The 17,435-nt window shown below is 36.1% G+C and overlaps 2 protein-coding genes across 4 annotated transcripts; both read left to right on the top strand.

The window, feature by feature from the left end:
- The first annotated feature begins 1,484 nt into the window (after positions 1-1,484).
- On the top strand, positions 1,485-5,626 carry LOC103971007 (nucleotide-sugar uncharacterized transporter 2-like). Of its 2 annotated transcripts, XR_001976192.2 has the most exons (8): positions 1,485-1,787; positions 2,781-2,932; positions 3,076-3,284; positions 3,417-3,510; positions 4,039-4,205; positions 4,278-4,448; positions 4,588-4,824; positions 5,112-5,247. XR_001976192.2 is itself a non-coding variant. In XM_009384924.3 (7 exons), exons 1-7 carry the CDS (start codon positions 1,709-1,711, stop codon positions 5,389-5,391), a joined length of 1,152 nt encoding a protein of 383 aa, XP_009383199.1. In that variant the 5' UTR covers positions 1,486-1,708; the 3' UTR covers positions 5,392-5,626. The 2 variants fall into 2 exon arrangements, 1 of the variants encoding a protein (XP_009383199.1); XM_009384924.3 differs by lacking the exon at positions 4,588-4,824 and having other exon boundaries at positions 1,486-1,787; positions 5,112-5,626.
- Positions 5,627-9,659: 4,033 nt separating this feature from the next.
- On the top strand, positions 9,660-14,252 carry LOC103971006 (serine/threonine-protein kinase D6PK). 2 transcript variants are annotated; one of them, XM_009384922.3, is made up of 3 exons: positions 9,660-9,865; positions 11,048-12,131; positions 13,166-14,252. In XM_009384922.3, the coding sequence occupies exons 2-3, from the start codon at positions 11,221-11,223 to the stop codon at positions 14,025-14,027; spliced, it is 1,773 nt and encodes a 590-aa protein (XP_009383197.2). In that variant the 5' UTR covers positions 9,660-9,865; positions 11,048-11,220; the 3' UTR covers positions 14,028-14,252. The 2 variants fall into 2 exon arrangements, with proteins under 2 accessions (XP_009383197.2, XP_009383196.2); XM_009384921.3 differs by having other exon boundaries at positions 11,003-12,131.
- The last annotated feature ends 3,183 nt before the right edge of the window (positions 14,253-17,435 follow it).

Here is a 17,435-nt window from a genome sequence, read left to right as displayed (position 1 = left end):
TAAAAATTTAGCCCCCCAAAAAATATTTTTTTATATGCGATGTACTATATTGGGGAAAAGTCAAAACTAATGAATCACATAGACTTGTCATAATGTTTTGAAATTTCAGATATATCTTTGAATTTGATCTAGATGGACAAATGTTAGTATTTTCCAATTTTAAGAAATTTATTGATATTTTTTAGAATTATTCAACTCATGCATATTGTGCCATTTTTTATTTTTCAAAAGCTTTTTTAATCTCTACAAAAATATCATGCACTCATGCAAGTTTTTGACATTTGTTTGACCTTCTAATTAGGTAAAAATCGATCATAAAAAAAATTACTAATATGTGAAACATTATTTTTTGTCAAAATCCAAAAATAGTGCACCACGTAGAAGGACTCAAAATGCATCAAGAGTTTTTGAATACCTTTTAATGAGATCTAGATGGACATATGTCAATGTTTTTTATTTTAGAATTTTTTTGATATTTTTAAAAATTATTTCAATCCTATATGATGTGCCATTTTTTATTTTTTAAACTGTTTTAAATTTCCTCAAAAATACCATGCACTCTTTTTTTTTTTTTTTTTTTGACATTTGACCTCCTAATTAGGTTCCAAACACCTGATAAAAAATTGACTATAAAAAAAGTTTTACTAATATGTGTTGCATTGTTTTTTTGGAACATCTCAAAATGCCCTAAAAATTTTATGACACCTTTAAATTGGATCCATACGAACATATGCTAGTGTTTTTTATTTTTATTTTTTTAGAATTATTCAGGTCCTTCACAGTATATTATCTTTTCATTTTTAAATACTTTTTAAAATTTTCTTAAAAATATCATGCTAATATTTTTGACATTTGAACTTCTAGGGAAAAAAATATAACTATAATTTTTTTATTAATATGTGACGCATTATTTTTGATTTAAAAAAATAATAAACAGTAACAAAGATATATGCAATGTTTTTTTTTTTTTTTGACAAACTCATAGTTTTTAGCTTACATGAAAGTATAACATGAAACCCACCCCTTCATACATGCAATGTTTCTTAACAATCTCACATATTTGATAATAAACAACAAACAAGAAAAGATGTTTTAAATATCACATTATTCATGAAAACCCTATGTATATAATCTTGTCTAAATAACTATTAAATAATTGCATAATAACAAAGATGTTTTGAATATCATATATATATATTATATATTGTCTAAATAACTATTAAATGATTGAACAATAATAACAGTATAGATGTTTTTTATATTATTGATTCAATTCAAGAATAAAAAAAAAGAAGTTTTTTACTTTTTCATCGATATCAGCATTAGTACCGGCCACCAACACCATATACTGTAGCAGTTAGTTTGTTGGTTTCTTTAATAAAGAATATATATATCAAACCAACAATATAAACTATTTCAATTCGAATCGTTCAACAATATAATATGGATGAATATTATTAACGAGGAAAGCAGCAGCTCTTAGACACCGGTCGTAGCCCAAAATACCCCCCTTCGCCTTTTCTTTTGTTCTTTTTTTCCCTTGGTCTCCAACCGTCTCCTTTGCTTTCGTTGCTCAAATCCGGTGGAGAGTTCAGGAAAGACCCACACTTTCTCTCTTCCCCTTGCTTTCCCCAGCTTTACCTGTGGTTTCGTTGCGGAAAGGCCGGATCTTTCGGTCCGGGCTGATGCTCTTTTGTCCTGAGTGGGAATGGGAGTGTGGGAATCCATACTGGGAAAGGCCGGGAGGAGGTTCGTCAAGCGCAAAGACAGCGATGCCGGAGAGAACGGTACCCTTCTTTTCTTCGATCGGTGGTGGTCGCCATAATGACGCGATATTTGAGTTATATGAGGGGGTAGTCCCTGGGGAAGAAACAGATCTTTTGCCCTTGTTTCCCCTAAGACGGGGGGAAGTGGTCGCTGAGTGCTTTCCCTTCTTTCTCGAATTGATTCCTTTTTCATTATTTGTTTTAGCTTACGAATATGGATTTATCGAGCCTCAAAATTCTCATTCTAATTCTCTGTTTTCCACCATTGCTTTCTTATTATTTGGTGCCCTTAGTTGATTGTTCTAATCTCACCTCCTATAATTGTTTGTTGGTAAGTTTCTAATAATGTAGTACGCTTGGACGAATTTCTAAGAACACAAATATAGACCATTGTGCCAGATTATTCCATCTTTCCCCAGTCCGAATCGCCTGCTATCTCTTTTTTTCTATCAGATTAATTTGTGAACTTTTTCCCATTATTATTTTTCTTCAATGCATTTGACTTGCAAAGTTAAGCCCTAATTAGTCGTTGACTCCCAAACCCAGTAGTCTGGGTGCCTTCTTTGTTAGATTCGGTAGTGACTGATATAAGGTCATGTTACACAAAACCATGACCGACTGAAACCCTGGAATCTTTATGCTTTTGATGCTGCTTGCTTTTTGTACTTATGTATACTCAGGTTCGTATAAGTAATATAAATGAGATTCCTTATGCGTCACTGTAAGCTTCATCGTTAGCTGCTTGCTTGTGAGCTGTCACAGCTATGCATAACTAGAAAGATCGAGGGAAAATTCCATTCTTTTTTCATATCACCATAATTTCGGTCGCTAACGTCCCCATCTTTGCAAGACTGTTCAGTTTTTCTCTATCCGTTTCCCTAAAAGCAAATAGCACACAGCACTTTTTAAAAGAAAATACAGTGTTTATTGATCATCTGATACTAGGGAAAGAAGAATAGGATAGACTACATTGGCTGATTCTTGTATTCTTATATCAGAATATCATGCTGACAGGTCGAGCACTGGAACAGCCGCAAAGTTCCTTTTACAGTGATTTTCATACTTCAGAAGGAGCAAAACATCAGCAACAAAGGTTATGCGGTCCATTTGTGGCAATGACCTTTAATTTCATTGTTGCTGTTGGAATAATCATGGCCAACAAAGTGGTGCGTTTTCTCATGTCACCTACACCACCCAAGTCTGTCTATATAATAAATCACATCAATTCCTCTAGTTAACGGCAACTTCCTTTTCAATGTATCTGTTTTAATTCAGTAAGATAGAATAAGCCTTACTCCTTTTTCTACAGGTGATGGGCAAGGTTGGGTTTAATTTCCCAGTTGCACTTTCTTTGATCCACTATGTAACTTCTTGGCTTCTCATGGCCATCTTCAAGGCACTCTCTCTACTGCCTGCTTCGCCTCCTTCTAAAGCCACACCATTTTCTTCTTTATTTCTATTGGGTGCAGTGATGTCTCTTGCCACAGGGCTCGCTAATGTCAGCTTACAACATAACAGGTGAGATTGTCATGCAAGAACTGATATGATTTGGAAGCTATACTCCCCTTTTCCTTGCAAAGTGATGCCCTATTTGGTTCTGATGCTTGGATCTCTTTCTTCTGTTATTTTTTATCGGGTTCTTATTTGCAGTGTGGGTTTCTATCAGATGGCTAAGATAGCTGTCACTCCAACAATTGTTCTAGCTGAGTTTATGATTTTCAACAAGAAGGTTTCTATTCACAAGGTGCACTTGCTTGTCCTATTAATCATCTCTTTCTTCAGTATTTTATAACTCTGATGGAGTTGGTCTGGCTCGAGCTAAATATTTTCTTAGGAAGTGCTGAAGATATGGAAGTTCTAGCTGGTTCATTTTTCCATACATTGTTGTCTACACACCATTAAAATTAAACATTTTATACACCTGAATATGCAGCAAAATCTATATGGTAGCTTCTTTTCCTGTGAATATACACCTAATAGGCCAAAATACCACATCTTTGTCTGACACTTGTAATTGAGCATAAAGGTATATGTATCTGTTTTCCTAAAAGTAATTGAAAATAGTTTGACAATGTCTTAGAGACTGGGTTTTAAGTGAAATGTGCACATAATTTAAACTTGTTTAAGGTGTATGCTAATATACAACTAAAGAAAATCTAAGATATAGACGGATTATATTGGTTCCCAAATCTTACTTGATTTAGTTATCAGTGCTTATTTCACAGTAAATAACCTTCAATTTTGTTTTTCCTTTCTTTCTTGGGCAATGCAGGTTATCACATTGGCTATTGTCTCAATCAGTGTGGCTGTTGCAACTGTCACTGATCTAGAATTCAACTTTTTTGGTGCTTGTGTAGCATTAGCATGGATCGTGCCTGGTGCTATAAATAAAATTCTATGGTCAAATATGCAACAAACTGGAAATTGGACTGCTCTTGCGTAAGCTAACTAGATCTACTAAGCTAGTCACTGCTTCTAAGAATTCTACTGAATCTGTGGTCATTTGATCAGGTTGATGTGGAAAACTAGCCCAATCACTATATTCTTCTTCGTAGCTTTGATGCCTTTGTTAGATCCACCAGGTGTTTTATCCTTCAACTGGAATTGGAACAATGTGGCTGCCATCATCATATCAGCTTTATTTGGATTTCTCCTTCAGTGGTCTGGAGCTTTGGCACTTGGGTAAGTCTTTTGTGACATTTAAGATAATCATTTTAGCAAGAAAACTTTCACACTTCCTGAGTAGGGATTTAAAATTTATCATGTCAATATATTTTTTAATGTCTTGGTTTAGAATATTTTTTTGTGTCATCTGTTGCAGTTTCATCAGTGGATATTTAGTAATAATGCTTCCTTCACAACACTGAGATGACAAACATATCATTCATGTGATGGGAAATTCTCCATTTTGGAACTCAATATATTGTTTGTTCAAACTTCACCTGCACAGATGTTATCCTTTCAAACCATTTTTTACATGGGACTTCACTTTTTCAGTCAAGCCTTATAAGAATACAGTTTCTGTTTTTGGAGGAAGGTTATCAACAACTTGAAAGAGGTAAATTTACACAACTAAAGCTACAAACTAAACTGCACCTGTTACTTTCATGATATGCACGAGTTATTCCACCATTAATAAGATGGGTTTGTGGCTCCCGGAGCTTTTCTGTCATATTATTTCTGTCGGTTTTCTCATTTCATATCCATCATATAGCTGCCTTGCTGAAATGTATATTATCTTTGATTGTAACACTAAGTTAACATGTCATTACACTATTGTGATGGTAAAAAGCCTCCCTTCTTTACTCCTGTAACTCTCTTTTCATTCTGATTCATGTTATGCAGTGCGACATCTGCTACTTCTCATGTTGTTTTGGGGCAGTTCAAAACATGTGTCATTATGCTTGGTGGATATGTATTCTTTAATTCTGATCCGGGAATGATTAGTTTATGCGGTGCTGTTGTTGCTCTGAGTGGAATGTCATTCTATACTTACCTCAACATGTTGAAGGAGTCAGCAGCAGCAAGTAAGAAGCTACTTCCAAAGCAAAATTCATTCACCTTAAAACCCAAATCAACCATGGACGACCAGAAGGTTGGTATGGATATTGTGGATTCTGTTTGAGGGAACAACTCCATGGAGCAAAGGAAGCATTTGCTTGACTGACCAAGCTAACTTCTTTGTTTTCTTTTTCTTTTTGATAAATTTGTCTCGTCTTCTCTTTCTTTTTGATATTTTGCTTTTGCAATTTTGATAATCAAGATGAGGTCTTTTTTTTTTTTAAGACCAGGTCATGTTGTGGAAACATGTTCTTTGTATATAATTTTCCATATCAGAGAATGTAGAGGCTTATTGATTATCTTGTTCTTTCCTTGATGATGTCATGTTGAGGTAGTAATAAAACTATTAACCGTCTTTGGATTCATTTAATGCTTCCAAAAATCTGTTAGGTTTGTGAGTTCTATGTTATTCAATGAAACTGTTAGCAAATGTTATACAATGTAGGCAAGCAAATGTCTCATTATTTTTTCTTTGTTCTCCTCATTTGTAATCATTCTAATTGGATACAGTATTTGGTTGGCAGTAGCTAAAATAAATGAAAGGCTAATTTTCAGATATCTGGCAAAAAAAAAATTTCTTTGATAAAATGACTTTCTTCCATTTAAGAATATCATAATTCATTTACTTATTCCTACAATCAAACAGGGTTTATCTATGTATCAGGGAAAAAGCTAAAAAATCCTTCTCTAGTTCTCTTCTTGCAGCTAAATGGTTCCTAAAACAGTTCAGGTCATAGTGACAACAGTTCTACAGAATGATCCTAAAACAATATTTTAAGGCATCAAAATTTTACAGAAAGAAAAAAAATAGAAAAAGGAAGTTGTACAGAAGCAGAAGACAAGCTGCAAAAATTGCAGCCTGTTGTGGAAAATGAAGTGCTTTCCTTGAGACTTATGTATTTGGCTCATTCTGGGTTTAGTATTTGGCTTAGCTCTCGCTTCTGTTGGAAAGAATCTAGGACAAAGTTGTCGCATAAATCTCATGTTAGGGTACATTTAGGAGACTTATGTCTAATTCACAGGTCTCAATCCAGGGTTTGATTATATTGAGTTGGAAACATCCACTAAATGTGTTTGTGCACTTGGCCAGATAACAGGGAAGCATTCGGCAACTGAAGCATAAACCAGTAGTATATTGGAAGCAGCAAAGTATCATCACCGGAGGACCAAGACTGCTGTACCACAAAATTTTTTATTGATGCCAACAGTTGTTTTAGATTTTATTCAATTCAAAATCCCTTCCACTTTACACCCGCTTATTGTTGTTCTGTCATAATGAAGAACATGGAGGTCTAACATGATTTTATGCTGATAAGATCGTAATATATTGAACTCTCAACAGTGCCATATATTGGTGAACTTATTGTTAACATAACCTTTGCAGAACCTGCTACAGTGATTGAAATTTGTCACCTTCTTCTTGGTAAACTGCGGAGTAGTGCATTGAGCAGCAAAAGTTTTGACTGATGCTAACAATTGTGGTAAATTTTATTCAAATCAAAAGTCCTTTCACTCTGTATCTGCTTAGTATTATTGTCTGTCATGATTTATGCACATAAGATCATAATATTTGAACTGCCATATGTTGGTGAACTTTTTGGATTGTTGATTCAGAATTTGTAGCACTTTCTACAATGTTTGAGGGAAATTTGTCACCTCGGCTGCTTCTTCTAAGTGTCTTCAGTGTACTGCATTTAGCAGTAAAAGTTTTGAATGATGCTAACAATTGTGGTATATTTTCTTCAATTTCTTCAAATTAAAGTCCTTTCTACATTAGCTGCAAAAGTTTTGACTGAGTCTAAAGTTGTGGTAGATTATTTAAGTCAAAGCTTTTTCCACTCTACATCTGCTTATTGTTCTCTGTCAAAATGAGGCACTTGGAAGCTTGTCATGACTCATGCACATAAGATCGTAACATTTGAACTCCCAACAGTGCCATATGTTGGTGAACCTTTTGAACTGTTGACATTGACACAACTTTTTGACTGCAGGTGTGCTTTTGAGAAAATTATGCAAGTCATGTATTGGGTTCTGCATTGGATGTGGCACTATGGATGAGAATAATTTTTGCAGTTCCTAGATTGGTATTCTATGGTTGCCTTTACTGGTTTTGGAACAAGCAGCATATTATTCCATACTGTTGGTTTGTCTATGGTAAGGACTCGTCCGAACCCATATGATTGGTTAACATATTTTGTATTTTGTGTTGATAAGATAGGAGAGGAAGAATGGAAAAAAACTTGAGGACAAGAAGGATGTGTAGGCCAGAGGAAGAGGAATTGTGAGGAGAGGAGGAAGGATATATATGGGGTGGAGGAGAAGAAGAAGATGCGATGGAGAAAGAGGAGGAGACTGTGATGAGCAGTGATGACGAATGGATGATGTAAACGAGCAATGGTGTGGGCTCACCAGCAGGCATGGAAGGCATTGTTTCTGAGCATTAAAATAATAATAATAATAATAATAATAATAATAATAATAATAATAATAATAATAATAATAATATAACCAAACCGACCAAAATATTGATCAAAATCTCAGTCCAAACGTCAACTGAAACATGATATTATTATCTTAGGATACTTTACCAGTTTCCATTACCAACACTTTTTCTATTCCTTTAATTTCATTCTCTATTATGGCCACGGTTTGTGCAGTATATTTAGATCTTTAATATTAATCCTTTGTGCACTTTGGTGTTCTTAACCATCCATTGATTTTTTATTGATGTATGGCGTGATAATAAACATAAATAAATAATGAAAAGTTTATACAGTTGATCTTTTTATACCTGCTTTCAGATACAAAGACTAATAAAAGAATCTTAATCTTGGGTAAATATTTTATATTTATTTTATTATTTTCTAACTGTAAACTTTTGAATTAATTTGCTTCACTCGTATAATTATCTGATAGATAGTTATATTGAAAGGTCCAATTGGATCTCCGGAGAGCTTATGCCTAAAAGGGTATAAAGAATAGATAGTTAAAAATTTAATATTTATTAAAAAAAGAAAATGATATGATCCAAATAATGAATCATAAATAGAGTTTAAATTCAAATTCTGTAGACAATAAAATCTAATATGGATGGTTTTTTTCTATAATGATAGAGAAATGAAAGAGACTTGTGATTTGATGTTATAGGATGGTTTTTTCTATAATAATATGGATGGTTTTTTCTACTATACGTATGTAATTTCTATTACATACATATAGTAGTGAGAATTATCATCGCAGAATGGTTAATGATGTTATAGAGTGTAGAACTTGTGCAGTTGGCATGCATGTGGTGAGAAAAATTCCTTACATTATATTTAGTTGTAAACCCTTACCATTGTAATATGTTGCATTGTATGCAAGCAAGTCAAAGAAAAACAATTTTGAGTTGACAATATATATATCATTTGTTGTGTATAGATCAATGATTAAGGTATTAAAACATGATATCCACTTATATACTCTTTAAGGCCACATCACCCATGATTCATTTTTTTTTCCTTTCAAGGATGATTCTGTTGTTTATGTGGAAATAACTCATCAGTGACATCATATATTAAGCATGTGAATCACTCATAAAACTTTTTTTTTTTAGGGTGATTCAGTCCAGATATTTAGGTGGAAACACTTCAAGGTGGTATCATTTTAGGGGCCCATTCAGTCTTGTTGGAGCTGAAAACATGAGACCCCTGAAATTTGAGAGGGGTTTCTTGGGCATACCATACCCAATCTGTGAGAAGCCTCATCACCCCTGAAATCTTAGAGGCTGATTCAATCCAGCAAAATGGATTTGAAAACATGAGATCCATCAGGTTTGTGAGAAGCTTCATCGGCCCTGAAATTTTAATGTCCAGCAAAATGGTATCTTTGGCATATTGGAGTTGAAAACATGGGACCCAGGCACCAGCTTGGTGAGCAGCCTCATCACCCTTCAAATTTTAGATGATTCAGTCCATCAAAATGGCTTCTTTCACATGTTAGAGATGAAAACATAGGACCTGGTCATCAGGTCTGTGAGAAGCTTCATCAACCCTTGAAATTTTTGGGGCTGATTCAGTCTAACAAATGATTTCATGAGCCTATTGGGAAAAATATGGGAGCCAATTATCAAGTCTATAACGAGCCTCGTCACCCCTGAAGTGTTTGGGGCTGATTTAATCGAGCAAAATGTGCTTTTGTGACGAGAGAGAGAGAGAGAGAGAGAGGAGGGGACCAATCCTTGGGGAAGTGCATAGACAGAGGCAGGTGATTGGGTAGCACACTGTTGACAAGCTGAGAAACCAATGGAACAATTGGCTGATACAAAAAAGCGAGCTTTTTTGAGCTTTGACCAGACTCTTCTTTTCACACACACAGACACACCGTCCGAAAGCTCCCGAACCGCTGCGGTGCGGCTCCCCTCCCTCGTAATTTTCCTTGGGATAAACCTCGCTTCCCCCGCTTCTTCACTTCGCTCTCTCGCTTGCTTTGCGGTGGCCTCGACGCACGCTCTCGCCGCCTGCCAATCCGAAGCCCTAAAGTTGTGTCCTTGGCACCAGGTATGGTTCTTTGTTTGATTTCTTGCACCTCCATCTTCTCCCCAGTTCTCCTCACTCTCTTTGGTTCCGTAGGATTTTAGATCTGTTATTTGTGCTTTGAGGCCGGTGATCTGTTGGTCTGCACTGTTAAGCCCTTTCTTGTGGGTTTTCCTGAGGTTCGGGACTCTTTTTTGCCGTACAAAGCTCGCATTTTTCTGGGGCTGGCTTGATCGGTGTTTTGTGATCCATGATTTCCTCGATCGGTTCGTTTTCCTGAGGCCTCTTCAGATAAGAAAACTTGTTTTGCTAAGGCGTCGATGCCCTAATCCAGGCTGTCTCTGGTCCTTTGCCCAATAAGTCCCCTTGTTTTGAGGTGGGTTTGGATGTTCATCCTCTCTGCTGTGGAAGTTCGTATCTTGATGCACTCTTTTGTGCCATGCCGACCTCCTTTTGACTACCTCTTTTCTGCATGCTAATCCGCTGTCGGAGTTGAAATCTTGTTAATGTCGATTTTGCTTGTCCGATGGGTCAGCACAAGTTGCGGACCCAGTCGGGCTTGGGACCGACTGTCACAAGATTGGTGTGGGGATGGTAGGATGATTTAGCGGCACTGACCTGCAAGAATATGTCGGGAAAAGAAAAAGTCCCACGGGTATCCGGTGATGGTCAGCATTTACGTTAAACCGAATAGCATTACGAGACATGAAAAGTTATCTGAATCAACTTCCGTTGCGGTTGACATCGTGAGCAGACGACGTGCTTCCTCAGACATCCGAATAGGTGTCAAGCTGGCCACATAGCCTTCGATGCTCCATATGTCTGAGTTCCTCATATCAAATCTGTTTCCTTATCTCCAAGCCTAAAGTTACTCCGAGGTTAAAGATTTCTGATGTCAAAGCATTATATACGTACATAGTAGAAACCATCACACGCACTGTTGATCTTGATAGAGTTGGTTGATGTCACTACTGCACTTAAAAAGTGTGTGATTGGAACTTTCAATCTGTTTCTTGATCTTGCTATATGATGGGTTTTCAAATGAAAAAGCTGTGTAGTTACTTTCTTCATTCCCCCCCCAAAAAAAGAAAAACAGGGTCTCTAAAATCTCTCTCTAGTCTTTCAAGGGAGTTCTTTGATTCATGTTTTGCATATTTGTAGGCAGTGGGATTGATTCATCGAATGCTAAGTTTGCCATCGTTGCAGTGAATTCATCTGTGTTGTACGTGATGGAAGATCCCGCATTGAGTAGATCCATCAGTGATGGGAAAAGAGACATTTGATTCTTTTGGTTGGGTGCTGCATATCTTATTTCAACTGATAAGCAACCTATTGGTCACATATCATGGTTCTATAAGCAAGATTTGCATATAAAATACATGGCTTCGAAGACTATATCAAAAAGCAGCTTCGAGCAACAACCTGAAGCATCTGGGAGTCACAAAATAGAACCAAATTCCTGTAAACCTTCACAGACTTTGCAACCAATCAAGTCCGATTCTAATGCAGCCAACATACAAGTAACTATAAACCAGACCATGTCAAAGCATGCTTTGAATGACATCAAAGAAGATAAAGGATCGATTCATCATCCTGGAAAGGCCATCTTTTCTTCTGAAACAAATGATACAGTTCCCTCAGATGGTCAGAAACAACCAATGCAACAAGGAGTTTCCACAGAACTAAATGGTGTGGATGTTAGTGGAGATAAAGATAAGAACTCTGAACAGAGTGGAAATGATAGCTTCGTAAGCTTCGTGTCTGCTAAAGTTAGTGATGCAACCAGCAGTATGACAGCTGATTTTGTTGAGAGCACAAAAAGTAGTTTGTGTAGGCCTAGTACTAACAGTGATGTCAGTGACGAGAGCTCATGTAGCAGTTTAAGTAGCAGCTTAAACAAGCCTCACAAAGCAAATGATTCAAGATGGGAAGCCATTCAAATGATCCGCTCGAGAGATCGAGCTCTCGGCTTGAGCCATTTTAGGCTGTTAAAAAAGTTAGGATGTGGTGATATTGGCAGTGTGTATCTATCAGAGTTGAGTGGGACGAAATGTTATTTTGCGATGAAGGTCATGGATAAGGGAGCACTAGCTAGTCGTAAGAAGCTTCTTAGATCTCAGACAGAGAGGGAGATACTACAATCTCTGGATCATCCATTTCTTCCAACACTTTATGCCCACTTTGAAACTGATAAATTCTCATGTTTGGTGATGGAGTTCTGCCCAGGTGGAGACTTGCATACCCTTCGTCAGAGGCAACCCAGGAAACATTTCTCAGAGCAAGCGGTGAAGTACGCTCTACACTTTTACTCCTTGTTAGACTCAGGTGTTCACAACATAGATTAGATATTTCCATAAGGTTCCATGTTCCTTTGTTTCGATATGGTTTGGTGAGTCCATGTTTCTGAATTAAATGTGTATGTTGATAATGCTGCATAATGCATCATTCTTTTGACATCTTTGTTACCTTTATTCTTTAATTGATTGCTTTGCTTTAACTCATTACTTCTCAAAGCATTGATTCAACACTTAAATACTTATTGTGGAAATAACAAATATTTATTTTGGGCTTTCAGTTGCTTTGAATAGAAATAAGGAAGTGGCACAACTAAACGAACATAAGCTGGAAAAAATGGGATAAACTTCAATGAGGAAATCCTTTTTCTATACATTAGGTTATTTTCTATTAGTAAATATTTTTCTTCTCTTGTTATTGAATATTACTCTCCATTTTTTTTAATTTTTTTTTCTTGTCTTACATGAGTGTTTGGTTGATTGATCTCTGTAGATTGTTCTAGGACTTAAACAACATGCTAAATAGTAGTTTTTTAGCTAATTCCGGAGCTCCAATACATTCAATGATGTATATGTTGCTTAAATATTTGGTTTTTACAAACTGATTACATGCTGGTTAGATTATTGGTCGAATGAATGGTTGCTAGGTTTATCCACGTTGCTTGACATAATTTTTCGACTAGTATTCATAGTTCCTACCACAAAGTAAATTCTATGAACAAAACAGTTTGGTTACAATAGTTCACATCCTTTCAAGTTCAAGAATTCTAATCACTTCATTAGAATGAATAAAAACATGAGGCAGGTTGAGAAAGGTACCATATTAAGCTCACAACACTTAGGAAACTCTGTTTCATTTTATTAGTTTCTAATACTTTAGACTAGATACTAACTTGAGTGGCATAATTAGCAAATCAATTTCTATTGAAATTTTCTTGATAAGTCCGGTCACGAATCTCTGCTCTCAAAGCAAAACTTTTTTTGGATCTGCTATTAGATGATCCGTGTTTCTGAATATCGTAAAATGCAGGTTCTATGTAGCAGAGATCCTCCTGGCATTAGAGTACCTACACATGCTTGGAATCATATACCGTGACCTCAAGCCCGAAAATGTTCTTGTTCGGAATGATGGCCACATCATGCTTTCTGATTTCGATCTCTCGCTTCGCTGTGCAGTAAGCCCAACATTGATCAATTCAGATTCTGAATCATCCAGGAGGAACAATTCAGCATACTGTGTGCAGCCTGCTTGCGTCGAGCCATCCTGTATCCATCCTTCTTGTGTTGCCCCTACAACATGCTTTGGTCCACGACTTTTCTCCAAATCCAAGTCCAAGGACAGGAAGCTGAAATCAGAGACCGGGAACCAGGTTAGCCCATTGCCAGAGCTCATAGTAGAGCCCACAGATGCTCGGTCGATGTCTTTTGTTGGTACACATGAGTACTTGGCACCGGAGATCATCAAGGGTGAGGGACATGGGAGTGCCGTTGACTGGTGGACCTTTGGTATCTTCATGTATGAGCTTTTGTTTGGGAAGACCCCATTCAAGGGATCAGGTAACAGGGCCACACTGTTCAATGTCGTCGGGCAGCCATTGCACTTCCCAGAGTCCCCAACAGTGAGCTTCGCTGCCAGAGATCTGATAAGGGGACTGCTTGTGAAGGAGCCTCAGCAACGGCTTGCATACAAGCGTGGGGCTTCAGAGATAAAACAGCATCCATTTTTTGAGGGAGTTAACTGGGCACTGATACGTTGTGCAAGTCCACCGGAGATCCCAAAATCCGTCGACATTGAACGGCTGCCAAAGCCTGCAGCATTGACAAATGAAAAAGTTGCAGCTACCAAAGATCAGAAAGGTTCCAACAACTATTTGGAATTTGATTTCTTCTAGTGATTTATCTTCACCAGAGTAGTCTGTCGCAATGGTAGAATCTTTGGAGTTACCAGAAGTCTCAGAAATGGTCAAATTTCTGCTAAGCTGAATGCTGCATCGGTGCATCCATTGTTTCCAAATGTCCTATCAGTTCCACAATTTGTATTACTCAAATGGATTCTGGACTATCATATCTTTTATGTTTATCAAGGGAAGATCCTTTCTTTGTCATCTTAAATTCCAGGTAAGTCTTTCTTTCTTGGTTCATATATGTTTGCAAAAGTTATTGTCATTTTTGTGGAGTCAAATCTTTTATAAGAGTGAACCTTTTCCAGGACAAGTAATGTGGCAAAAAATAGTGTAGTAAATGAAAGAACTTAGTGAAGGACTGTGAATCAAACTTAACTAGAAAACCATCATAACGATAAATAGTAGCCTGCTCCATTCTAAAATGATGAGATATAACAGGCCAAGAAGATCTATTTGACACTCCAAATCCAATCCCACATAGGGTGCGGGAAAGAAAGAAAGTTGGTTTATAGGGTTCGATGAGTCTACTGTAATTAACTGGGCTTTAGCATTTGTATCTAGTCGTGGGTCATGAGTTAGTGAGTCAGTTACCATAGGAGGATCAACCCCTTAGGAAAGCTCTACCCATGGATAGAGCTGGAGGTATAACATAATATGAAGCCATCATTGGAATGTGCCTCGTATCCCGAGATAGCCCCATGCTAAATGTAGGAGAAAAGAAGAATTGAGTTGGTTTACAGGGCTGGATAAGCTTACTTTCTACCAAGCTCTATGACTTTCTTTCTTTTACTTCCTCTATATTTGTCATATGATAGATATTTAGTCGATGACCCAAACCTTTGACAAGCTTAGCTTTATTTGGAAAAAAAATGGCACATTATGGATTAGCTTGCCTTCAAAATATAGTTAATAACTACATATATGATGACATGTAGTTATCAGATTAAACTATGAAGACTTGAGATCACAGAAGCGGATTTATATGTTTGTGGAGATCTGGGAACCGTGTTCATTCTACCCGAACTGCTACTCATCTATGATCATAATGGCATGCCTTCAGGCTACAGCTCACCTCTTAATTCTGAGAGTACTATAATACATGTCAACTTCAATTTATCTAGATAAAGATTGCTGTAAAGATGGATTAATTTAGCAGATATAGATTATCAGCTGACTTGTGTTGATTGATGCTAAATACTGTATTGTTGTAACTTGATAAGCTCTCGGACTCACGTTTTAGCTCTCCTAATATAGGATAAGTAACATTTCGAATGCTTAGGAAAGCCTGTGGGTTGTGACTGTGTTTGACTTTTTATTCCAGGTGGATTGCATCTGACGTTTACCACATTCCATGCTTCTCTTCTTCCATTTGTTCCTCAAAACCATTGCTGATTCAGCTGTACTTATTATACTGGCAAAGATGATGAATGTGAAATAATAATAATAATGATAATGATGGTATTGATGTTCCGAGGATTTGAATTAGGTTTGAACAAAGTCATATATTGAAATCTTCTCTAAGATTATTATTTTTAGTTCATCTCTATTTTTTAGTTCGATGATTGTCTTTTCGACAAACACATCTTCATCTTGTCAAACTATAACTTGACCTAGGTTACGACTTACTTATCGACGAACTCATCTTCATCTTGCCAAACTACAACTTGACCTAGGTTACAACTTGGGTGACTTGATTCGGGGTTTCAATAATACTTTTGACTCGGGTTTTTCTTTTAATTTTGACTCATTTAAATCACATGTTGTCCATTTGACTTTGATATTATATTAAATTTTTTGAAAAGTGGAGACTTACTCAATTGTGCAATACACATATCGAGAGATTGAACACAAATACAAGTTAACAAGTTAGGCTGACTCGTGGATGAAATCTACAGTATGTCACATACAGTCTAGTTTTCCGATCCTTATCATTGTGTAACTATTTTTAGTCCATCTCTATTTTCATCTCGCACACACTTTTTTTTTTTAAGAATTCAAATGATTTTAAATAATGATAATGTCAAATTTGATCGATCACTCAACATTATATAGTTTGGTCAAAAGTAAACTCCACATAGAACCTATCTACTACATTCATATCAAATACTAGTACTACGACTACCTCAAAATCTTTCATTCGTTAAAGATAGCCATTCTTTGAAGACCTAAAACCTAAAAAATTAGTAATAATAGCAGAACATAACAACAATAAAAGAAGAAATGGCTACGTGGGAAGCACGAATATACAACTACGTGGAGGTGTGCACATGACCACTCTTCCTCCTCATTGCTGCATCATTCATTAAAGCCATTTTTAAGAGGAAAGGAAGAGGAAGAGGTTAAAGAAAGAGAAGAGAAGCTCTCCTTGTTTTGAGGTGTCGAAGAGGTTGGCCACCAAAGGTCCAAATTGCAATATGCCAAAGATAGAACGATTAAACAACAGCAACAGCCTCTTGTTCCCATTTCATCAGAGATCCACATCTCTCCCTCTCCCGGATTCCTCTCCCTTTCATATTAATCCTTTTCTTTCATCACAAGCACACATGACAGAGATTTCCTATATCAATTCATATATATTTATTTATAATGGGAGGATGTTTGACTTTGTGTGATGGATACACAAAGGAAAATCAAAGAAAAAACATGTTTAATTTTTTTTATAATTTCTAAAGAAATATTTTGTGCCTCACAAATTCAAATATATATATTTTTTATTTTTTAATTAAAAGAAGGATGAATTTCCTAGAATAGACTATCTTTTCATCTTTTTCCCATAGAGTGAAATATTAAAACAATGTATTGTTTGTCCTTATTTTTCCACTGAAGGAGACATGGTTGATAATTTGAGAGGAATTTTTGTGTTATTGAAAAAAAAGGGGATACCCTCTGTGAAAAAATTAAAAATAAATTATATTGATGCTTTGAGAGGAATTTTGGTATTATTAAAAAAATTGAGATGCACTGTGGAAAATCTAGAAATAAATTATGTTGATAGTTTGAGAGGAAATTTGGTATTATAAAAATGCAAGAAATTTAGAAAGAAATTTTATTCATAGTTTGAGAGGTATTTTGTTATTATTGAAAAAAAAAAGGATGCCCTGTGAGAAATTTAAAAAGATATATTGAGAGGAATTTTGGTATTATTTTAAAAATGAGAATCTCTACAGGAAATTTAGGGAGAAAAAATTGTTGTTGACACTTTAAGAGCTATTTTGGTATTATAAAAAATAGGACTCCCTATAAAAAAAAATAGAAAAGAGTCAAAAAAAAAAATGAAGGAATTTTTTCCAAAGAATTTACCCTTAAAACAAAAAGAATTCCTCTTCTATTCTTCTTTCTCTCATTCCAAGCAATTCCACCACCCTCTTGGTTTACATTATTTTGCTGTGCTTCCTC

Source organism: Musa acuminata, chromosome BXJ3-6 (genome assembly GCF_036884655.1).
Source record: "Musa acuminata AAA Group cultivar baxijiao chromosome BXJ3-6, Cavendish_Baxijiao_AAA, whole genome shotgun sequence".
Taxonomy (NCBI): domain Eukaryota; kingdom Viridiplantae; phylum Streptophyta; class Magnoliopsida; order Zingiberales; family Musaceae; genus Musa; species Musa acuminata.
The sequence above is the reverse complement of the archived record's forward strand: the minus strand, read 5'-3'. Positions and strand labels throughout refer to the sequence as shown.

Bases quoted from the DNA above. Each gene is read 5' to 3' on its own strand.
- LOC103971007 (XM_009384924.3), top strand. From the start codon at position 1,709: ATGGGAGTGTGGGAATCCATACTGGGAAAGGCCGGGAGGAGGTTCGTC. The intron at 4,206-4,277 runs GTAAGCTAACTA...TCATTTGATCAG, and splicing joins GGAAATTGGACTGCTCTTGC to GTTGATGTGGAAAACTAGCC. The intron at 4,449-5,111 runs GTAAGTCTTTTG...CATGTTATGCAG, and splicing joins TCTGGAGCTTTGGCACTTGG to TGCGACATCTGCTACTTCTC.
- LOC103971006 (XM_009384922.3), top strand. From the start codon at position 11,221: ATGGCTTCGAAGACTATATCAAAAAGCAGCTTCGAGCAACAACCTGAA. The intron at 12,132-13,165 runs GTACGCTCTACA...CGTAAAATGCAG, and splicing joins TTCTCAGAGCAAGCGGTGAA to GTTCTATGTAGCAGAGATCC.